This window comes from Pseudopodoces humilis, chromosome 16, assembly GCF_049639895.1.
Source record: "Pseudopodoces humilis isolate 2021_Gansu_Grassland_sample_001 chromosome 16, ASM4963989v1, whole genome shotgun sequence".
Lineage (NCBI taxonomy): Eukaryota > Metazoa > Chordata > Aves > Passeriformes > Paridae > Pseudopodoces > Pseudopodoces humilis.
In genome coordinates, this window is record NC_142215.1 from 13,881,115 (window position 1) to 13,904,132 (window position 23,018).

Genomic DNA, 23,018 nt, shown 5'->3' on the forward strand with positions numbered 1-23,018 from the left:
AACTATTATAGATTTGTTTTTATGTAAAAACTTAGCTCTGAGAATTCTAGGTTGAGCTCAAATTCAGTGCCAAATAACAAGGCTGATAAATTCACCTACTTGGGGTTCTGGGCATGACATGAAGAGGTAAATAATTCTGTTTATCTGTAGTGTTTATCTTCTGACTGTAGTACCAGTCTGATCACTAGAGATTAACAAAATGATGGCTTAGACATGAATGAAAGCCTTGGGATAATTAAAGAGCTTTTTGTTGTTTAATAAAAGTGCACAATTAGAAATTATTTCTGGGCACAGAAGTTTGATAAATTGATATTACTGCTTGCTAGATGATGACAATAAAATGCAAGGGTATTTATAACTTTTTTCTGTATATCTATACTGTAGTGAAAATATTCTAATGTCCACAGTAGAACTGAGTGAGCACAACACCCAAGCCAATATACCTGATCTCCATTTGAAAGTGTAAGAAACAAAGAATAAACATCAGTAAGGAGTTTTCCAGAAGTTAGTGAACGACTGCATGTATGTGTCTCGGGCCATGAAAAAAAATTCTTGGTCAGTCAATGATTACTGCCTGTAGCACTCCACCCATTTTTATCATTTCCTGACAGCTACCACTTTTATCTAACTCCTGTAGGAGATCACGCAAACATGCCCGAATTTCTTTCAAGCAGTATAAATTAGACCAGTTTAAACAGTTAAAACAGGTGATGTGAGGTAATCTAGCTGATCCTCCTTGCAGTAAAGGGGCAACATTGAAGCATTGGTAGCAGAATGGTAAGGGTGGTAATTCCTGGCAGGTGGGAGGTGACAAAAAGCTGGAGGTGGTAACCTCTTTGCTGGTACAGATGGTTGCAGACAAGGATGCCAGTCCAGTGCTGTAATATGATCTGAATACACTCTAAAGCACATTTAGGTTCTTATATACAAAGGAAATTCTGCATCCAAATAGTTTTGTTTCTATTGTTACAAAAGCTTTTTTTAGAAAAAGAAAAAAAAAATGTTTTTAAACCACAAAGTGAATTTTTATATAGTGAAAAAATGGAAGCCTTCTGTAAGAACCTTTAGCTACTGTTTTACACAAGATTCCCTCCCATTTTGTGTCTTTAATTCTCTGCATATGAATAGCAGTTCCACTTTCTTTGCCCTACAAAATATGACAGATTCTAGATAAAACATGCCAACCAAAGCCAGAAGCATGAGCTATGGTGTTATGTGCACCACCTATGCACAATATGGTAAAGCAGCTTTAGACAAATGAAAGTAGTTAAGAGAACAATGCAGAAAGGTAATCCCCATATTTGTGCAGTCAGGTTTCCAGCTCCCCAGTTATTGTTGTCTCCCCCAGTCCCAGAGAACCAGAGCTCCAACACTTTGATGGGCAGTGGCTCCCAGCTCTGGAGTGTCCATGCCCAGAGAACTTACAGGAACAAGCTCAGCCTTGTCCCTCACTGTGGGCCCTAATGCAGCTGCTTGACGCCCTTATGTGTCACATCCACACTTTGCACAGAAGGGCTGGAAAAATCTGCCACTCTGGCACTGTCCTGGTGCTTTTTGTAGGTTTGCTGTGTTCAGCAAGGGCAGCTGTTCACCAAGCAGCAAAAGTGGCTATCTGGCTGTTCAGCTGAGGCACTGATCTCTCTTCTGGCCATGTGAGATGGCTGTTCTGGATTGATAACAAACTGCTCCTTTCCCCCACACCGCATTCACCAAGCTTTTTGGCTGTGCTGTGCTCTCAAGCACTACAGAGGAACGTCTTATTATGTTTTCTCAGCTGCTTCAGAGAAGTTTCACATTGTTGCCCAAATACAATTGGTCTGTAACTATTTGGAGAATTTTTAACTTCTGAGGCAACAAACTCTGTGCTAGGCAAATGAATACAGGGATTATAAAATCAGCTTTCCAAGTACTTTCAGAGATACCTTTTCTTATGCTAATAGAAAAATAAGAAAAGGTTTAAGTGGGCTGTGATATTTTTCACAGAACAATTTTGAGTAAATTAAAATGTAAATTTTTCTACAATCACTGCTTTTGGGTGACAAACCTTTTGCTTAAGTCTTTAGATGCACCCTGCTTCCATTTGATTTTCACATTTGGAGGTTTGGAAGAATTTGCCTGATCAGTTCTGTGATCTCTTTTCTTATTCCTTATGCTGACTTATGCAGTTTTTGCAATAGTCTTTTTAGCTTGCTAAGCCACCAGCAAACTAGCCCAGTAGAAAGAAAAATTAATTTCCACATGTTGGCTGAGTGAACTGAATCAAATGAGTGCAAGAATCATGGCCAAACTGCTCAGGTATGGGGAATTGGGTCCTCTGAATTTTCCATTATCACCTCCATGGGTGTACAATTCCCAGGACAATTCCATGGGTGTACAATTCCCAGGACAATTCCATGGGTGTACAGATCCCAGGACAATTCCATGAGTGTACAATTCCCAGGACAATTCCATGGGTGTGCAATTCCCAGGACCAGGCCTGGGCTCTGCCTTGGGAGCTGGGGTTCCTCCCTCACCAGCAAAATCTTCCTGAGTCTCATGTGCGTTGACAGCAAGGTGTGACAGTGCACAGCCTGGCAAGGCTTGGTGTCACAACACCCTACAGGAGACAGCACACATCCCTGCTCAGCAAAGCTCAGCAAAGAAAAGCTTATGAACTTAAAGAGTTAAGAATATGAACTTGATTTAGAGGGACACATACCTAAAGACCCCAGAAGTGAAGTTTAAGGACATGAAAAGGACATAAGTCAAATTCATAAAAAATTCTGCTAAATCATTTTGATTCTCAGGGGAACAAAAACTCGATCCCCTAATCTTGGATGGTTGGTAATATTTGCCACAATGAGGCTCCAATGCTGAACAGGCCTCCAGGTACAACTGCAATGCAAATAACAACTCTCAGTTACTAGATTTAGGGAAATGACTCTGCTGTACTAATATGTACATTACATGGATTATTTATGAGTCCAGAATGTCTTGTTAAATTAATATCTTAAAACACAAGTAGAATATAGACAGGCTCAATCTAAAAAATTAACATTTAGGAAGAACAAGATAGCATAAACACATCCACTTCTTCTTCTTCTTCTTCACATTGCTCACAATATTTAAATTAATCTCTTCAAAGAGAAATTTACAGGCTTTTTGTTATCCGTGCAGTTGTGAGATCAATTCTGAACATCTTCCCTTGCAACATCTGGCAACTGTATTCTTGACTTTACATGTGTTTTCCAGACTGTCAGATTTAATATATTCATTGTTTAAATGATTCCATACTCCCCTTTAAGTTATGGAGGATTCTTCTGTTTTAATCCCAGCAAATATCACAATCAAAATCCCTACTGCTAAAGATGAGACCTCATTTTGCAAAATGAGGCTTAGTGTCCATCCTTTTGGAAAGGTTTAATGCTTCAAACTTATAAACACCACAAGCTTATAGTAAAATTTAATATTGCCCAGGGATGTTGATTTTTTTTTCCACTAAAGCAGATCCATTCTGCTTTGCAAAGCAAAGCAAACTTGGCCTCAGCATACTTTCATGGTGCTGCCCTGTTGGATTTTGTTGAACAACTCCTGGTGACAGAACACAAGGCTGCTTCATTAAACATCCACCAGCAAATCTAATGTGTGAAAAATTTCAGCAACTCATTCATAGTTCATCTAGTTTATGATAAATTTCTCATCAACAAGACATCACAAGCAGAGATCAAAGAAACTCCAGGGAATGATTTCTCTTCTGAAATTCCTAACTTGTGAAGGTGGAAAGTCTAAAGAGAATGAGCAAGGGCAGCTGATGAAATAATAAAGTTTTCATTTCCAACTATGGAGACTAGTTATAAAATAGAACCCCATCCCAAGTAGGAAAACAATGCAAATTGGGGGAGAAAATGTATTTTTGCTTGACCTACATCAAGCATCAGGAACATGTTGTTCACAAAAAGGGTTTGCCTGACTGGGAGACTGACATTTCCTGTTCACAGACCAAAACCAGCAATGAACAGAAGCATCCCTGGGTTGTTCTACCCCTGCAGAACCCTTTGTCTGCCCCTGGCTTTCAGTTCATTCTGCTGTCCATTCCTGCTTAATGCAAATTATTGGGAGTCACTTTTTGGAACAGGAATACCAAATTTCCAAATAATACTTGCAGATCATACATTGATTTTCCCAACTGTTTGGCAATAGGTTTAGCACAATAGGTTTAGTTAAGTGTGCTTTCAGATATCCTAAAAGTCAAAGACATTAATAATCATACTGTCGTTCACTTTGGAACACAGTGATTTTTTTCCATCAATTTGTGTTCAAAATATGGAAAGCAACTTAAATCTTCCCAGTTTGGTTCATGTCAGTCTACAACAGCTAAAAAAAGCCATATAAATAAAAAATAATCCAACTGAAAATTAATGTTAAAAATTTTCCTTCAATGTTGCTTTTACTGTTGCAAAATTCAAATACCTAGGACTACAGGAACTGAAATAACAGATATAACCAGAGACACCCTAAAAATCTCATCAGAGAGATAACAACAAATTTATCTTGAAAATTAGTGGCTGACTTATGCCTTGAAGCTTTTTGAAGGTTATCCAACCTACTGCAACTGTTCAGTTCACATGTGCTTCATCTGCATTAAGAACCATGCTCTGGGCCTGGAAAAAGTGCTCAGCAATGCATGGATGCACAGCAAAGATTTAGAAATTGGATATTTTATGTATATGGTCTCTGAATGTTAAACACTTGAATCTTCTAAGACAAATGTCCAAAGTAATGTTTCATTCCTATTAAATGCTGTAATAATGAGGGGAATGTCATATGCTTTATTAGGTGCATGTAAACATTGTAGTATTTATAAAAAGCATTTAACACCAATGTATATAATTTTTTTAATATACACATTTCTATGTGTGTATGTACTTTACACACACTATGTAAGATAATTATATAAATCACATAGCTATAATGGACAATTATGAGCCAAATCATACTCTAACATAGCATTGTGCTGTTACATAGCACTATTTTGCTGCCCACTAATACATATTTCCTGCTACTGTTTCCAGAGTTTTCATCTGTGAACCCCTTAAAAACCTACACATTTTGAAGTTAGCAGGAAACAAAACAAGTATTTTTTTCTCTGCCCATCTCAAATTTGGAATTCTGCACCCAAACCTCAAATACTGCCAGAGGCCCAGAACCTGAATTCTCCCCATCACTGCAGTAACAGGTTAAAATTGCAGCACTGCGTGCCCTTGCAGTGCTGCCAAGAGGCAGCTTTATTTCACTTGAAATTGAGATTTAAGGCTTTGAGTGAGACACAAATCACATGTCTAGCCATCTAACTCACTGGACCTTAGCATCGTGACTTTTAAAAAACAGTTTTTATCATTTTGTACATATTTTCCCTATGACTGGAATCATGATGTGCAAAGGTGTCTGGTGTTATGGGCAAAAGGGATAAAACTGCAACTAGAAGTTTTCTGTGCTGTTTATACTTTTAGTAGCATTTTGCAATGTACTATGCAGATTGTATCAAGCATTCTACAAAATGCTATCTTCTGTAATAGTTTTCACAGGACTCCTGGAAAGGCCTGCAGAGCTCAACAACTTTCCCAACTTTAGTAATGGCTCACCTCAAACTTACACAGACAAATCTTTGTAGGAAACTGTTGTGAGGCCCCTTTTATTAAAAGAGAAGAGCACTACAGTACTAAAAAAATGTACTTGAGCAATTCTTTGTGAACTATTGTTATAACCTGGGCTCTGTTCATCTACACAAGGAAACTTGTCCAAAAAATTGCATGACAGCATTTACAAAAGTTCTTAGACTAGTTCTGTAGACAGAATGTACTTAAAATACATCCCAAGTAAATCCTTTTTCCTCTTAATTTTAAACTTTATTTAAATTTAATTTTAAAACAAATTCATTCAGTATTTGACAAAAAGTCTAAAAGACAGAATTTCATGGAAATAACTTTTGTAAACAGTGTGCACTGCAGAAGTTTTAGAAGAAATACCTACAGGCATCTACTGTAAAAGATCAGTTTGGAGAAATTCAGGATACACTTAAAATGATCAAAGCCTTTTAATACCATATCAGTGAAACCATCAAACTCTTGCTTAGATGAACACACCTAGTGATTGTCAAAGCAAAAAGTTTTTATCTGCTGCAAAAACAGGATTTCCCCTCAGTTATTTTGGCATAACTAAGGCTTTCAGACAAAAACAGTAAAACAAAACAATTCTATATTTTAAAAAATAATTATTAAAAAAAAATCAAAGGTCATAAAGGAAAAAAACAGGAACTTATTGGAGAGGCAAGAGAAAAAGAGATAAGAAGAAAGGGAGGAGAGGGAAATTAAAGCAAAATAAAGCTCCCAAGAACATATCCTTTAAAATTCTCTCAATATTTCCTCTAAGACAGAGGTTTCTTGGAAGTAGAAAAAAATTAAGGGACCAGATGCCAAGTTACCACTCAGACTGAGACATTTGGATGCTTAGTCCTAGTCCCTGAATGGAACAAAGCCCACTTTGGTAGCCTGAGATTTAATTCTACTCAATCCAGGCAGATTCCCCCACTTAACAAGGCTTGAGTATCCACTTTCCCTCTCTTTCTACCTCCTTTCCACTGCAACATTCAATCATCTTCCAGGCCCTGCTGACCTCTCATTTCCCCGCTGTCTTTCTGCAAACAGAGACAGTCCTATTTGTCTCCTTCTGAATACCAGAAGGCTGCCAAGCATAAATATTCACAAGGGGAGTTTGGTGGGATAGCCACTACCAAAAATTCATAAACAAAAAATAAACAAATAAGTAAATAAACCCACAATTCACTAGCTTTGTGCAGACATACATATGACTGTTTTACACCCACCACTCCCCACTTCAGCTCTGCCTTCCAGGGAATAAATCTATTTTCCAGCAACCTGCCCTGCAGGGTTGTTCCATGGCCCAGGATGGGAGTTTTACTCAGCAATGCCTTCCTGTGCTAATATTCTAAAGATGCTGATATTTCTCTCTTCTCATTCTTCTGGTTTTGTTTTGTGTTTTTCTGAACTTTAAACACATTTCTTAGTCCATGTATTTAACTTCTCCTCATACTATGGAATGCTGTGATCCAGAAGTCATGCTGGATTTCTGACAGCACCAGAAAAGTGATTTCACTGCAGAATCACAACAAAAAAAGGCTGGCCATAAGAAGAAAAGGAACTCCCACTTCCAGCATAGCTACCCTAAAATACAGCTCAAAAAATTTCTTACCTATTTCAAGACAGTCTATTTTTTAAATCAAAATTTACACCTGTCATGAGAGTACCAGCATATGGGAAATGATTCCAAGGGATATGCACATAAGTAATAGAGTTTTTGCCTGGTCCCTTGGTGAGAAAAACAAAAAAACTGAGAAAAACAATGTTCTAAATGATGATGTTATAAGCAAGTATATGCACAGCTTTGAATCCTTTGATCTAGATCTCCTGTTTACCTCTTACCATCTCTCCCCTGTCAGTAAAACCTGACTTGACTTTTTAAGAGCTGAGCAGGATATTTTCATATCCCACGAACATTTTCCTGCCCAAACTAGATAAAAAGCCAAAACTTCACAGTAACAAAATTGCAGATTAAGACTTCAAAGATTTTGACATAAACTAGCCTAAACATGCTGTCGGTCAATTCTGATTTCAGCATTATTTTTTAATTACTTTAGATTAACAACTACTTCCAGATAATTAATAATGCTGAACAGGAAGTATTTACACTGATAAGCTGGATGTGAAAAGGAATTAAAAGTTTTCAATGGACACATTTTCCAAAAGCTATTATTTTTCACATGTTGTTTGTTCTAACAACCAGCCAAAATGTAAGTCAAAAGTAATGCCAGGTAGAGCTCTACATCAAACATGTTGTGATGCAACCCAGGCCCTCCCAGTTCAACCCTCAAGAGTGGTTGCCAAAAGGAGGTGCACACTCAGCAGGGAGAGTCTGTACACACAGCACTTCCCCCAGCTCAGCTCCCAGATCTCCTGACTCAGCAGAGCTGTTTAGGTGCTCAGGAATCCTCACTGAATTTCTCTTAGGCACTTCCAGTTTCCAAGTTTGGAAACAGTCTGGAGGGTGGGTGTTATTTCTTTGCCTTCTGTTCTAATCTTCACTTTGATAATTGATTCTAAAGGAGATGTGAAAAGTAAGTTTTGAAATTTCACATACTAAGGGAGGTTTTATATGGAAGAGAAAGAGTAAATTAGTATGGTACAGGAATCAAAAAGAGGTAGTTCTTTAGAGAATTTTGAAAAAACCCAGTGTTCAAAAACAATGACAGTAAAGCAAATTCACAAAGAAGTGGGAAAAAAATACATATTCCGATAATTTAACATGTATAAATAAAAAAATAGATAAATCAGAGAAAAGCAAAAGGATAACCTATTTTTTTTTCTCTTAAAGGACATGTTCCACTGCATTTTATTTCTCCCTCTTTTGAAGGCATTAAAGAGATATGTATTATTTGAATCATAAATTACTTGAGAGTTATCTCTAAATAGCTGAGACACACAACAGCAAGTGGAAACCAAAACATGCTATTTGATCTGTTTTGCCATCTTTTGCAAGGTTTCCTAGCAAGACTTTTGTTTGATGTTCTCATTTTACTCTCCAGATCCGCAAATTGTCCCACTTAAGGCACTTTGAGGAACTGACACAGTTCCTGTCTCCATCACCTGACCAGATGCATCCAGGAGAGGCAATTTCAAATAAACAGCAGCACAAGCTACATAACTGACAAAGTTATTTTATCAAATTCTTTAATATAGGCAACTTCTGAAAGTAGGTTACAAAATTTGGCTTCTGGTAGATACTGGATGGGTCAGATTTTCAAAGAAAACAAGAAGGTATCCTCTGCACTCTAATGGTAAAGAACACAGAGAGGCAGAATCATCCCTGATAAGCACAGAGCTAATTTCTGACCAGGCACCTCACACATCTTCCACTGAAGGTGCCATTGCCTCATTAACAAAACCTGAATTTTGGATTGGCCTCTTTCCAGACACATCCTTCTCCAGTATGAAACAGTATGAAAGGTGCAATTTTATGTGCTCTCCTCTTGGATTTCCCTACAGAGAGTTAAAAGTGTGTTATCAGAGGGATAACAACAGTTAGGTAATCATCTCTACTCTCCCTCTGTGGTTGTTTGGGTACAAACTACACTCACTGTGAGTTTAACTCACCTTTGGCATGCCTGCATGCACACAGGACAAGAGAAACAAGAAATGACAGCGCAGAATACTTTCCAGATAGAGAATCTAATTATTCATCTAATACCTACTCGTATCTAATCTCATCATTCATTTAAACTTGAAGAGAAAGGAAAGCTTTTTTCAAAACAACTTTTTCTAAACAGATGTTTAAGCCGATTGTCATAACCTTGTCATGCTTTTTTGCTTTTTTTTCATTCATTCTTTGCTAAGTGATATCTACTTTTCATTCGGCAAGGTGAGCAAGTTAAAGAGAGTGAAAACACAAAGGAACTACATAAGGATATAACAAAATTTAAATACAATAGACCTTAGTTTTGACTGTTTTATCTTGCATGGGACTCTGGACAATCAAAAAGGCCTAGGATCCCCTCTCTCCATCCCACCCCAAAAATAAAATTACATGTTTTAGAGTTCTCCCCTAAGAACTACATGTGATGGAATTATCAACCATTAGTTTATGACATCCAAAAACCTTGAAGTGACAGGAACAATAAAAATCAACTAAAAAGAAAAGCTCTACAGGAAGAATTTGTCAAATTGAGAGACTTGAACACTGCCAAGGAATTAGCTCCTCTTATAAGTACCAAAAAAAAAAAAAATATTGCTATTGGAAATGGGGGGATCTGTGATATATTCCACTTTCCATGGCACAAACAAAATCATTAACACATCACTGCCTTTGCTCAATTTTACAACAGAATTTTCTGGTTCTTGGGAATTGTTGTGTCACTTGTTTCTGCAATATATTGGATACTGGTGACACTAAAATATGATTACAATACATAAGTACTCTTGGAAACATTTCCCTGTAAGCAGGAAAAGCCACCCAAAAGACGCAGGAGGTTTATCAGGGCTCAGACAAATCCACTGATGACCATGGAGGGAGGCTGCTGCTGGGGTCACAAGGCAGCCAGGACCTGCAAATAGCAGTGCCTGTTCACACTCTGATGTGTGATTTTTATGCATTCTTAACATGCCAAGAGCCCAAATTTCAACTTCTGTTCAGATTTACTTAATTAACTTTTCAATTGTCTAAGGATTAGGTGAGAGCCGCTGAAATATCCTCTTCAATTCGAGTTCCATGAGAGGAAGAAGGATGCTGAACATTATTTTTCTTAAGTGGAAAAGCTACTTTCCTTACTTGGAAATACTAATATTTTTATGCTCTACTATAAGATGAACTTAAAGTATATGACTTAGCAAATACTAAAATTTTGCTTTAAACATTAGACAGTTCTACTATACTTCATCCTCATTACTTCACATGTTTAGGCAATTTTTGTGCTATGAAGCAGATATTTTGCAACTGTATTTTTATACCTAAGACACGATACATAAATATATTTCGATTGTGGATCTCTCTCCCGTAAAAGGATAGGATATTTATAGTTTCAAACCCTGGACAGCATCTAGACCTTTGTCTAGTTTCCTGCAGTTTTCATTAGCAAGTTTAAAGCAGTGCTACCACATCTGGAAATTTCAGAAGGGACTCCAAAATTCTATATTTAGGAACACCTTCTTATCTTTTAGGTTGATTCAGTCCAAGTCAGTCTCCTGGATTAACCTGCTTATTTTGTTCAACTGGGATTCTATCTTCATTTTACTTTTCAATAAGAAAACATTATTATCTCAGGTCATATATAAAAATGAGCTGGGTTTGTCTGCCCAAAACTAACTCCAAAACATTTTATAAGAATCTGCTATGTTGCAATGAAGTGGTGTTTACAAACCCAGCTTTCAGTCTTTACTGCACCTCACAGAAACATTGTTAATATAAAGGTAAAAGGCTGAACCTCCTTTGCAGGGGTGTGAAGAACTCACAATAGCTTCTCTTGCTACTGATCACTGCGCTGTTCTGTGGGAAGGTAATCCATGGAAGCACATAGATCAGTGTGGCCACACTGCATTGCCTTTGCTGAAAGAATTCATGTCAGAGTAGGATCTTCTGAGAAAAAGGAAAGTAAGGAAATTAAGTCAGCAACCTGCTCACCTGGCATTTTTCCAAAGCACAACTCTTTGGAGGCCCAGAGAGCTCTCTGTACGCTTTACTGTAATTACCATGAAAAAAATCTTGAGCAGTTGAATTGTATTGTTTTTGCAATCTGACCTATGAAACTTCCCAGTTCTGTGAGGCCAAGTCTCTGAGTCACTGCTATGACACCTTCAGCAAGAGTCTGTTGTGGAAACCAGGCTTCAGACACTATTTGCTTCTCCAAGTCATTACACAGGTTAATAGATTGAAGTAGTTCCTTGTTGAATTACACATCCGATCCTAGAGGAACTTTTAACTTTTGATAGCCAAGATGTTCAAGCAGTATTTTTAATCCCCTCTCCCAGATTTACCAGCAAAACAATGCTCAGCCATTAAAGCACTGCAGCACTTTCCAGCCAGTGTCTAAAGAAAACAGCTTTTAGTCAGACTTGTTTTCTGTACAATGTACAAACAGTACAGAGTGACAAAGCGCCTTTGCATTGCACAAACACTGAGAGAGCAAAAAGAGAATGAAAACAAGGCATTAAACAAAGAAAGGATGTGTACAATGGAACAAGCACAAGCTACTTTTTTGTTGTTTGTTTTTCTTTTTACGCTAGAAATAGAACACAATGCTGATTTTTGTGTAGAGCCTACTCACCAAAGGCTAAATAAACCAGACGTTAAGAATATCAACATTATTAAAGCTCTTCTAATTTTCAGCTCTTTATGTAGATTCACCCTTTACTGATATTACTTCAGAAACTAAGTCCTCGGCAAGAGAAAAAAAAAATCCAACAGAAATTCTTTAAAGTGGACATTGTAAGAGAGAAGTGATCAGACTTAGTCCTATGACAATTAAAACTGTCCTGAATGGAAAATGTGAGAGACTGAAACTATGAATTTTATCAACCAAACCTTCTGTAACTTTGAAGCTTTTTAAATTCCAGCTTGTGTACAAGGCTGAATAAATTTCTTCAATAATGTCTCCCATGCTATGAAACATAACATTGCCTTTTCATTAGAACCAACAATAATTAGCAACAAATAGAAAACAGTGCCCATCCAGTGCAGGTCAGCTTAGGACTTTTCTTGCCAGAACTGCCACACACTTAAACAAATTAAATATGTGTTTTATCATGTCTTATCATTACACTGAAATTAAACCTGGAATAATGTTTGTAACAACAGATCTGGCAAAAAGACAGTCTAACCTAAACCCAGCACATTTCCACACTGGAGTTCTTTGCATCACAAGATGCTACTATTGCAGATATTTAAACACAAGAGTTTCATGTCACAACACACATTTGCAGGAGAAAGGCTCCCCTGTAAATGAATCACAAGTTCCTTGTAAACTACCAAAATCTCATCAAGACAACAACATCACAGAAAGCCAGGATAGATTTGCAGATACAATACAGAAATGAAAAGTCTATTATTTTAGGTATTCTCTAAAAACATCTACAGACATAAGAGTTTCAATGTACAAGAAAAAAAAAAAAAGAAAAAATGTGTTGTCTTAGAAGACAAAATACAATCTTTCTGATATTAATGTTTTATTAAAGAACTTTTATGCAAGAAAAATAAGAACTAAAATTTAACTAATTTCAGTGATGTTACAAGACAGATAATTTTAACTTCTCATTGAATCAAATATTTAATTTTCATCTCCAATATTTCATTACTTGTTAGGTCTAATTAAAACAAAAGCCTCCTCCCTGACCATTTCAGTGGTGCTGGTGAACAGCTGTTGCAGATAGAATTGATGGAACCTGAACCACCAACTTCATTTGAAATTAAACTATCGGTATTATTTCTCTGATGTATTCACTACCAATTATTTACAGACTTCTTGAAAAGTGCCCACAATATCCCCACATCTTTCTCACAGATGCACCTGGCAACAAGAGCTATGCATACTGTTCTGGATGTGGTTACAAAGGACTAAACTTACAACTGACATCCTCTCTTCCTAACAAAACCTTAATGCATCTTGGAATTATCTTTTCCTTTCTCACAATCAAATGACAGCAGTGACTCATGGTCAGTTTTGTTATTGATTACTTCAGTCAAGTTTTTTTATCATTGTGTCACTTGCAATTTATGAGTCTCATTTATAGAGAAATTCCTATCAACTTACATAAAACTGTATATAAATACATAAAACTGTATGACCCTGCACTCCATAGTAGGAGATTTCTACCGGTTTCTCTTGCTGTATTTTCAAATTGTCAGCTAGCTCTTAACATTTAATGGTTTGGTCTTCTCACTATTAGCAAGGGCCTCCCATGTTTTGTCAGCTTTGTACCTTTCCTGTTGCTTCTTTAATGGAAATATTAAAACAAGATTAGCTTTAAAACTGTCCCCAAGGAAATCCATTAGTAAAATGTCTCCAATCTAAATGTTTCCTCTCCAATACTAGAAAGTATAACCTCTTTCTTGTCTAGTTCATCACATTTTCTCTTCCACTAAACCCCATTTTTTCTAGCTTAAATAATATTTATTATATGGAGTTTTTTCAGCTAAATAGATATTCTGAGGTCTTACTAGACAGGCTTGTATGTCACAAGGTGCTTTTTGTAAGCTTGTGCTTTATTTTATTCTATTTTTATTCTGCAATTGCTCTATATTTTATGGGTTTTCCTTCTAAGCTCCTGATGTCGTAAGACCACAGTTCACACTGCCCTCACTTTCTTACTTGACATTTTTGAAAATGCTGTCTTAAAATGCACCAAGCTATTTTATCTAAAATCAAAATCATCAAAAATATTACAACTAAAAGTAAACATTTCATCTTGCCTTTTCAGAGGAAAAAAAAAAAGCATGATGTGGTCTAATAGTTTTAAGCAGCCACCCAGGTCTCTAAGCAGTTACAACCCTGAATAAAATTGTTATTTTAGTGTAATGATGCTTGCTCAGCAATTACTAGCAAATAAACATCAGTAGAAATGCTCTGCAGAGTTAAGAGCCTCTGAATGTTCCTGTCTGTGCATGCACTCCATGGTCCATCATCACACCTGTACTGTGATCTTACAATCCTTGTGCATTTATAGAGGCCCACAGCAATCAGATCATTATTCCTGTGTAACTGTTACTGTTCACATAGAGGGACTCAGAGGCACATCAAGACCATCTCAGACTTTGAAAGAGATCACTATTTTGACCCAAAATGTCCAACTTAGGCCCAGCTGGAACAAGCAACAATTATACACAGGAAGAATTCCAAGCTTACTCATTTACTGTTTTACAAACTGTTGCACTAGTGATTTTAGGTATTCTCTACTGAAAAACTCTTCAGGTTTTCAATTCCTTCCTATTATGACTGTTGTCACAAATTTAATTTCAGAGGCACTGGGATCACAGAGTGAACACACTACAGCAAAGAAATATCAGCAAAACTTAGAAACCAAATTTCGACTCTATACAGATACAGCAGAAGGCAGCTGCCGGGTTTTTGTCAATCAGTTGGAGACTCTTGACAAATGCGGTTTCAATGCCTCTCTTCCTCTGGTGATGATAGTCCATGGCTGGTCGGTATGAACTCACATTTTATTTTTAATTCATATTACATCCCATTTGATATACTTTCCTTCTCATTATGTTACAGAAGCAACTTCAGAAGTAAGGTTGTGGTAGAAAGATGATAGATTTCACTGGTAGCTATCATGGCTAGCAAAAATACAAAGTGGATATTCCCAACAGATTCTGAAGGAATGGTCTATGAGCAATTTTTCACATGGGACTCCCATATCAAGGATTAAATTCAGCCCTGGTTTAAAGCCAGCAGAGCTTGAACAAGTAGCTGAATTTTTAATGTGCTATGCCCTGGAGAGCTGAATACCAGTTTCATTTCTCTATGTTCACTGCCAGATATTTACAGACTTCTTGAATAGTACCCACAATATCCCCACATCTTTCTCACAGATACACCTTTAAAAAGAACTTCTCCACAAGCCCCTTCAGTTGAAAGCAGAGCCTTCAACATCCATGAATTAGCACTGAACTGCTTCTAGTTAAACCATAAAAAACCAATTCACCATAAAAAAATCTTTCTCAAAAGCATGCCAATACTAAGAGTGACTTTTCATCAGCTTCTCAGTTGGAGAAGGAACAAAAGAGTAGGCAGGATAAGAAACTGAGTCATTTTAACAGATCCTTGAATTCTCATAGAACCAATGGAATCACATAAGGTGGGACAATGGATCTTTCTTGCACATCTGCAAATATGCAGAGGAACTTTGAACACCCCCCGTGATGCATGTAACTCCCTTAGCAAATAACAGAGATATATTTAATTCCCTTAGTAAATAAAAGCCAAAGCTCACAAAGACAAATTTGTTCAAAACCTACACCCTCCTCAAACTGTGGTCCTGAAGCTGCTATCACTGAAGTTCACCATTCACATTAACTTAATTTGCAGAGGTTCTGGGCTCTTAGAGGAGTGTGTGTGGAAACCCAGACCTGAGACTCCCAAATTCTAATACACTAGAAGAGATAATGCTATTTTATTAATTGAGTAAATACATACAACTAGAATAACAATTAAGTCTGATAGATTAAATAATAATTCTAGTCGATCAAATCAGAAACATGCTTTGATGTGACAAAACTGTAACCAGGTATTCAAAAAGAATGACTCAAAACAAGCAGCTCTCAAAATGGAATGGCTAGAGACAACAAATGCCCACAGGTCTGCAATCCTCCAGCTTCCTGCCACCAATTCTTTTAGCTTATACTTACAGGGATAGCTGCTCTTGAATGGAATCAGACATTTCCTGGGCATTTCTGTCTTTTTAACCAATACTACTAATTATCTCTGGATGAGCTGAAGTATTTGGGGACATCATTTTCACTTATAATAGCTCCTATTACAAAACATACTCTATTATACCCTTATTATATTGACTTAATTTTTTTGGTCCACCAAAACCTAAAGATTCTCAGCACTGAAGCAGGCTGAAGTCCCTAAAATCTAGTTATCAACCTTAATCCCTCCCTACTCAGGTTTTTGTTTCCTTATGTTTTTCACAACAAATATTTGGCAGAGACTGCTTTCCCATAACAATGGTTTTCTTGTTATTTGGGTTTGTTCTTCAATTATAACAGGTGGATGGGATATTAGAAAGCTGGATTTGGAAAATGGCAGCAGCTCTGAAGTCTCAGCATAACCAAATGAATGTGATCATTGCAGACTGGCTCACACTGGCTCACCAGCACTATCCCGTTGCTGTACAGAACACACGCACCACAGGACAGGAGATAGCGCAGTTCGTGGAGTGGCTGGAGGTGAGAACTCCCAGACCAACACACGTTTTCTCTGGAAAAGATGTATTTACTTGTTCTTATACTTCCACAACCTTTCTGAAATAGTATGTTTGCTAATGCTTTCATTTCAGTCACTCACATTTCTTTAATGAAGTGCACATTTTTCTTCCATAAACTTTCATATGACTTCATAAAACTTTCATCATGCAAGAGGAAAAAACAAGTGGTTGCTTATGAAAATATTTTTGTGTATCTTTAGAGGTGAGATAAGATTCCTGTCACTTACTCCTTCCTCCAGTATAGTTACTCTTGTAGTTACTCTTGTACTGTGATGTGATCCAGAATTCAAATATACCATAAATTTTCACAGCATTGAGTGTATCCAACCAGTAAATGCTCCTCACATTGAGAAGCACCCCTCCACAGTTTAACAGTTAAAATCCCTTCATTTCAACTCCCACAACTATCTTTCTGCTATCCTTCTGTCTGCTAACAGGCAGATAATTATTTCAAATTATTTCAAATTATTTCTCAATGGATGTAACAAAACCTGAAGTGCCACACAACATTTTAATAAAGAATAAACAATAAGTAAATATTAGTGCTCTTATTCCAAGAAATAATTGGGCATGATCAGTTACAGCCTCAATAGCATCCTTTTCAGCATCATCTGACAAGAAAATTGGTCAGATCCTGTGATTTCTAAGAGCTGTCTTCCTCACAAGAAGTCTGCCAAGCTTCACCTCATCTTCAGAAGAGATTGCTATTGAGACTGCACAGCCACTCCACTGGGACAGGCAACATCCACAAAGAAATCAAAAGTGAGGTTTTCCTTTCCTGCAAGCAAAATATGCCACATTTTTCTTTACAAGTCAGAAAAACTTTGAGCCTTGCAGCTCAGGTGAAATGCTTAAGATGTATATAGCATCGATTAGGTAGAAAGAAGGGCAATTCTGCTTCAATAGGTTTGTTACAAATCAGACGCACATCTTTGTACACTGCTGTTTCATTTAACATGTCTGATCAATATTTTAATCCCTTTAGTTTGGCTTGTACTAGTACCTCAGGCAAAAAAATACCAAGGCACTTTTTATAGAGGATTGTTTTACGCCAAATTTAAAGAACAGAAATCCATTTTATAATCATAGGAAAGCCAAATGCTGCAGACAAAAGGCAGTGAGCATCTGCATCGAATGACTATTGCAACAAACAACAAAAATTCCACTGTGTTGATGGTTTTCCTGTGCATAGAAGGTAAGTGGCAGTGCCCAGATGTGTGGCATTTTCCTGCTGCATGAAAAGGAAGGAATAACACTCAGCCAGTAGAAATTTACTGAATGATTCATGCACCTCATTCAACCACTATCAACATACAAATTTCTTGTGTTATAATTCACAGTATTCTTAGCTTGTAATAGATATTTCACTGTTTACTTTTTACATTTCTTTATCTAAATCAAGCTGCCACTATATTCCAGGAATCCGTTCAGTTTTCCAGAAGCAATGTTCATCTAATTGGGTACAGCCTAGGAGCTCATGTTTCAGGATTTGCTGGAAGTTTCATCAATGGTACAAAAAAGATTGGAAGAATTACAGGTAAAAGATTGATACCTTTAAGAAAATAACAGTCAACTGAATCAAGTTATGAAGATATTTGACATATTAACCTCATATTGACAATTAGCTGTTGAACAGCAGTATTCAGCACAGTTTAGAAGTTTCACCTCATTGATTTAGAAATTAGATTTAGAAAACTTAATGAAAATATTTTTGAAAATTAAGTCTCATAGCATTTCTATCTTTGAACTTTCCTATCTCAGTCTAAACTTTGACATAAAGAACACACAAGCATGGGGACTATTAGAAATAATAAACAAAAGCCTCAAGCTGCAAGTTGCTTAAATTTATCTCTTATCCATTCTCAGTAACACCTTAAACTAAATGTTAACCACTAACCTTGGATCTTTAGCCACTGTCTTGACCCAAAGTCATTAAAATACTATTCATTGTTAGCGAGTAATTTAAGAAATATATTAAGGAAATTGTCTGACTATGCTTGAGTTTTCAATTGTGAGACAGTGCCTATACAGTGAATTCAGAACAACTCTCCTGTGGCAAAAATTTCAGGTCCCAAATATGGGCTAAAAGTCAACCTTGCTGGACTGGTGTCTTCCAAAGGACCTCTGAAACACATAACCTCTAGAGTTTGAAATAACAAAATTATGTAAAGGTCCCTCAAGTGACACTGGCAGCAAGCACAGTTTGTCTCTGACAAACACGCCTGTCTCTGGGCCTGTGTCCTTGTGCAGGTCCCAGTTAGTGTTTGTTACAGCGCCTGTGTTTGCTCTAGGTGTAACCATGTACACCCTCTGTGGGACAAGCGTTCTTATTTTCCATCAGAGAAAGACCTTGTAAAGTACCAGGTGCTGTCTGTTTTCAGATTCTTATCACAGACTTATCACAGAGTGGTAGAACGTCACTGTTGGACATGAAATGATTCAAACACACGCAGCTTGAGGTGTGGTGAAAGAAGAAGTTTATTTGTTCTTTCAGTATTTATAGGTTTTCAACCCCGACCAGGGATTGGATAGTCAGGTCACCACCTTCCCAGCCACACTGGCCGTGAGAGACGTCCATCAAAAGGCATATCTTTAATGGAATGTATAAACACCTGTTTATAGTTACTTTCCTGGGAAAGGGGCTAGAAATTATGAAAATAATATTGAAAGGTCTGATTCTCAGGGCGACAGTAGAACAGTCTTTCTGCAGTATATGACAATGGGATTACTTGTATTTATTTCAGGCCTCGACCCTGCCGGTCCCTTGTTTGAAGGAATGTCACCAACAGACCGTTTATCTCCAGATGATGCAAACTTTGTAGATGCAATTCATACCTTCACTAAACAGCACATGGGCCTCAGTGTTGGCATCAAGCAGCCTGTGGCTCATTTTGACTTTTATCCCAACGGAGGCACCTTCCAGCCAGGCTGTCACATCCTGTATGTGTACAACCACATTGCACAATACGGGATCAATGGTAAGAACCAAAGGCACACAGTGGGAGGCAGCGGGGCAGCTGTACTGAGTCTGTCTGGGAAACTACATAGCTGTGGTATCACCCCTTGTATGCAAGGTATTTTCTTGTTTAGAGATCAGTTACCTGATTTTTACATGTCTTGAGTTCATATTGTTTTTACTGACTGTTTTTATTGAGCTGCCTAGCACTCCTGAAAATGAGGCCATGAGCATCCTGCTGTTGAGCACCTTGGAATAATTTAATGGTATTTGTTTCAGTGGCAGGGGAGATGAGAAAATTTATTCTAATTAAGCCAAATTTGTCTAGTGTGCCATTAATTACTTCAAATCAAATAAAACACAGGTCTGTACTACTTGCCTCCTTAGTTCACCTTTTCCCAACTCCACGTCCTTCGGCAGCACAGATGATGCTCTCTCTAGGACCTGATTGCCAGTGTTCCAGGCTACCCTTTATTTATAGAAGATTACTTCCAATGTACTCAAACATAAATGTATAGAGAAACTGATGCAAGATACTGAAAAAGGTCCTGATATTTCTCATAATAGCAAACCTATTTAATATTTTTATTGTGTTTAATAAAATTTTTGGTCCTTTTTTCCAAGTAGTAACTGCAAGAAAAGTTCAGCTTAAGAGTCTGCCAGTCTAATAGGGACAAAATATGGTATTGCTGTCTAAGGATCAAAATCCAAGAGTGCTCAGCAATTCAGAATGAGACTGCTGTCTTCAATGTGGCATAATCTGAAAGACTACACATCAACTCAGGTTTTCTACTGACAAAACCAGGCAGAACAATGAAATAAAAGTTCATATTTACAGTTTGATACAGTCAGGCTAGAGAAGTTTAAGCAGAAAGTTTCTTATCATGAAAGTTCAGCCATTCTGTTTTTGAATGATCCTAAAAGTAAAATTGCTACAATTTCTGAGGCAAAACCAAGATGGCAAAGGGCAGGGGTGTATGTGGGGAAACAATAACATATATTTACAGTTTATAGTTGGCTATGGTACTTCTCTGCAGTTGATATGGTGAAAAGAAACAAGGGCATGTAAAATTTTGTTGTTGCATTTTTTCAGGCATCACTCAAACTGTGAAATGTGCTCATGAGAGGTCAGTTCATTTGTTCATCGACTCTCTGCTGCACAAGGACAAGCAAAGCACAGCTTACTGGTGCAATGACATCAACACTTTCAACAAAGGACTGTGCCTCAGCTGTAGGAAGAACCGGTGTAACACCCTGGGCTACAACATCAGGGAGGAAAGGCTGCCCAAAAGTAGACGACTCTTTCTGAAAACAAGAGCGCGAATGCCCTTCAAAGGTTTGTGGGAATACTTTTCACCATGTTCAGATTGATCGCAAAGTGGAAGCCTGAACCTAACCTTTGTGATCCTATTTACTCATTCATTAAAGCGTATAAAATCGGTGAGAATAATCAATTTGCTGAGACAACTGAGAATCCCAGTAGGCCATCTTGATGCCCTTTCATCAAAATCCTGGTTCTCATATTTCTGGGGAAAAGAGCACACTGCATACTTGCCCCAGGCAAGCTGTGGTGCCCAAGGCTCACAGATGCCCAGGGTCCTGATCTGCAGGATTTTTTTACAACTGGACTGTTCAGGTTTGTTGTAACATATGCAGGCACACAGCCAAGCCAAAAAAGGCAGCATAATTACTCTGGAAAGCCTGTAAAACATCCTGTTCCGTGTTTGCCCAAATTTTATCTGCAATTAGACTATGAAATGACATATAAATTACTACTTTTCAAACAATGGACAGACAACAGAACAGCACAGACTTTTACAAGGCTGAACTGTAGCACTAAAATTAAGACTGGCACTGGCTTTAGCTCTACATTCCTTTATCGAGCCAGTGTGGATCTTTGGCTGTGTGATCAGATAGAGGGGCCACGGCCTGACAGGGGGCGCAAGCCTTCCTAGCAGCCTCCATTGCACTCAGCCGCCAGAGCCTACTGCTGCTGTTGAGCAGACTTTCCCTTGCCACTGGAAAGGTTTACGAACATTTTAAAGTGAGAACAAGCAGGACGAAGCAACCTCTTCCCAGGGGCTGTCAGTGCAGAGGCTCCTGGCCCTCGGCTCTCCTCCTCACACCGCCTTCCCCGGCTGCCATGAGGCGTGTGGGGAGCAGCGGCGCGGGCAGGGCTCGATCGCGGGCACAGGCCACACACACACGGGGAAAGTTGCCCTGAGGCTGAGGCACAGCCCCGGCACATCCCCGGCCACACGGGAGCCCCGCACCGGCTGCCGGGGCTGTGCCAGGCCTGACCCTCCCTCCTCCTTTAGGGCTCTCCCCCCCGCCTGCCCCTCGGCCCGGGCCTTGCCCTGGGACGCGCTTCGCACGTTCGTGCACCCCGGCTCGAACACTGAAGGGGTAAGGAGAAAGGCTTTAAAAGGCTGCTTGTATTATACAACTTGTCTCCCCACAGTGCCCAGTTACTCAGCAGCATTATCACATATTTAAGAAAAAACCCAAACAAGCCAAACCAAACCCCAACATAAATTCAGGTACTTTTAAAATAATTTTGGAAATCTTCCACTAGCACAGCTGTGAAATATTCAGTGATGACTCCAGAGGGATCTGCGCAGCCCTGAATGATACTCAGAGCAGCTGAACCTGCTGAATTTCTTAATACTGTTTAAAATGGCTCAGGAAGGTACTTGGAGTAGATTTTAAAACTCCAGAGGCTGTGTCTAGTTCCTGATGTTATCTTGCTCCAGCACAGTCAGGGTCAGGTTCTCAGAAGCAGGGAATGACAGGCTCTGGCGATGTGCTGCCTCTGCTCTCACACCTGGGCGCTGAGATGTGATCACTATGTTGTGTTCCTCTCTGGATATGGAGCTAGTTTCAGCTTGGGGTAAAATATCTCTGTCCTATTGGCTTTGATTTCAATTAAACATGCTGCATTTTTATGCTTAGAACTGGTTTTGCATAAAAAACCATCCTTGCTACATATGTGGGTAAAAGTACCCCAGACAATGATCTCCTTTCACAGAAATTCTAAAACAAAGTGGCAACTGTGGGAAGGTGCTTACAAAGTCATCTTTGTAATGCTTTTTTTTAAAAAAAAAGTTTGAAGATCATGTGAGAAGCACAAACAGAAGAAATTTTAGAAACTCAGCATTACACTTCACAATCCTCTCTGTCTTCACAAAATTTAATTTTCAAGTTAACAACATTAGATTCTGAAGCATACATCAATCCAGCTCAAACAAAACCCTCAGTTTGTTACACAGAAGTTAACATTTATAATAAAGGTGTGATGGCACCTTGAGTTTTTATATGCTTTTTCCTTAAAGTAAGCACCATAATCACAGCAAAACCTTAGGCTGTGTTGGATCATGTACTGAAAAAGCAGTTTTTACACAGAGAGAAAACCCAGAGAAAGATAGATTAGTTATAAAACTAAATAGACAACCCCCTCTGCCTTTGTCCTCATCAGGTTTGTGGCATAAAATCAACCATTTTGTTTTCCACTGAGGGACACATTTGGA

General features: G+C 38.2%; 1 protein-coding gene across 1 annotated transcript in view; it reads left to right on the forward strand.

Moving 5' to 3' along the window:
- LIPC (lipase C, hepatic type) overlaps positions 1-23,018 on the forward strand; it is a 52,100-nt gene that overhangs the window by 23,694 nt on the left and 5,388 nt on the right. Inside the window, exons 2-6 of the mRNA XM_014251346.2 lie at positions 14,558-14,745; positions 16,318-16,497; positions 17,955-18,072; positions 19,280-19,513; positions 20,585-20,827. Coding sequence (XP_014106821.2) covers positions 14,558-14,745; positions 16,318-16,497; positions 17,955-18,072; positions 19,280-19,513; positions 20,585-20,827 — 963 coding nt within the window. The remainder of the gene's footprint in view (positions 1-14,557; positions 14,746-16,317; positions 16,498-17,954; positions 18,073-19,279; positions 19,514-20,584; positions 20,828-23,018) is intronic.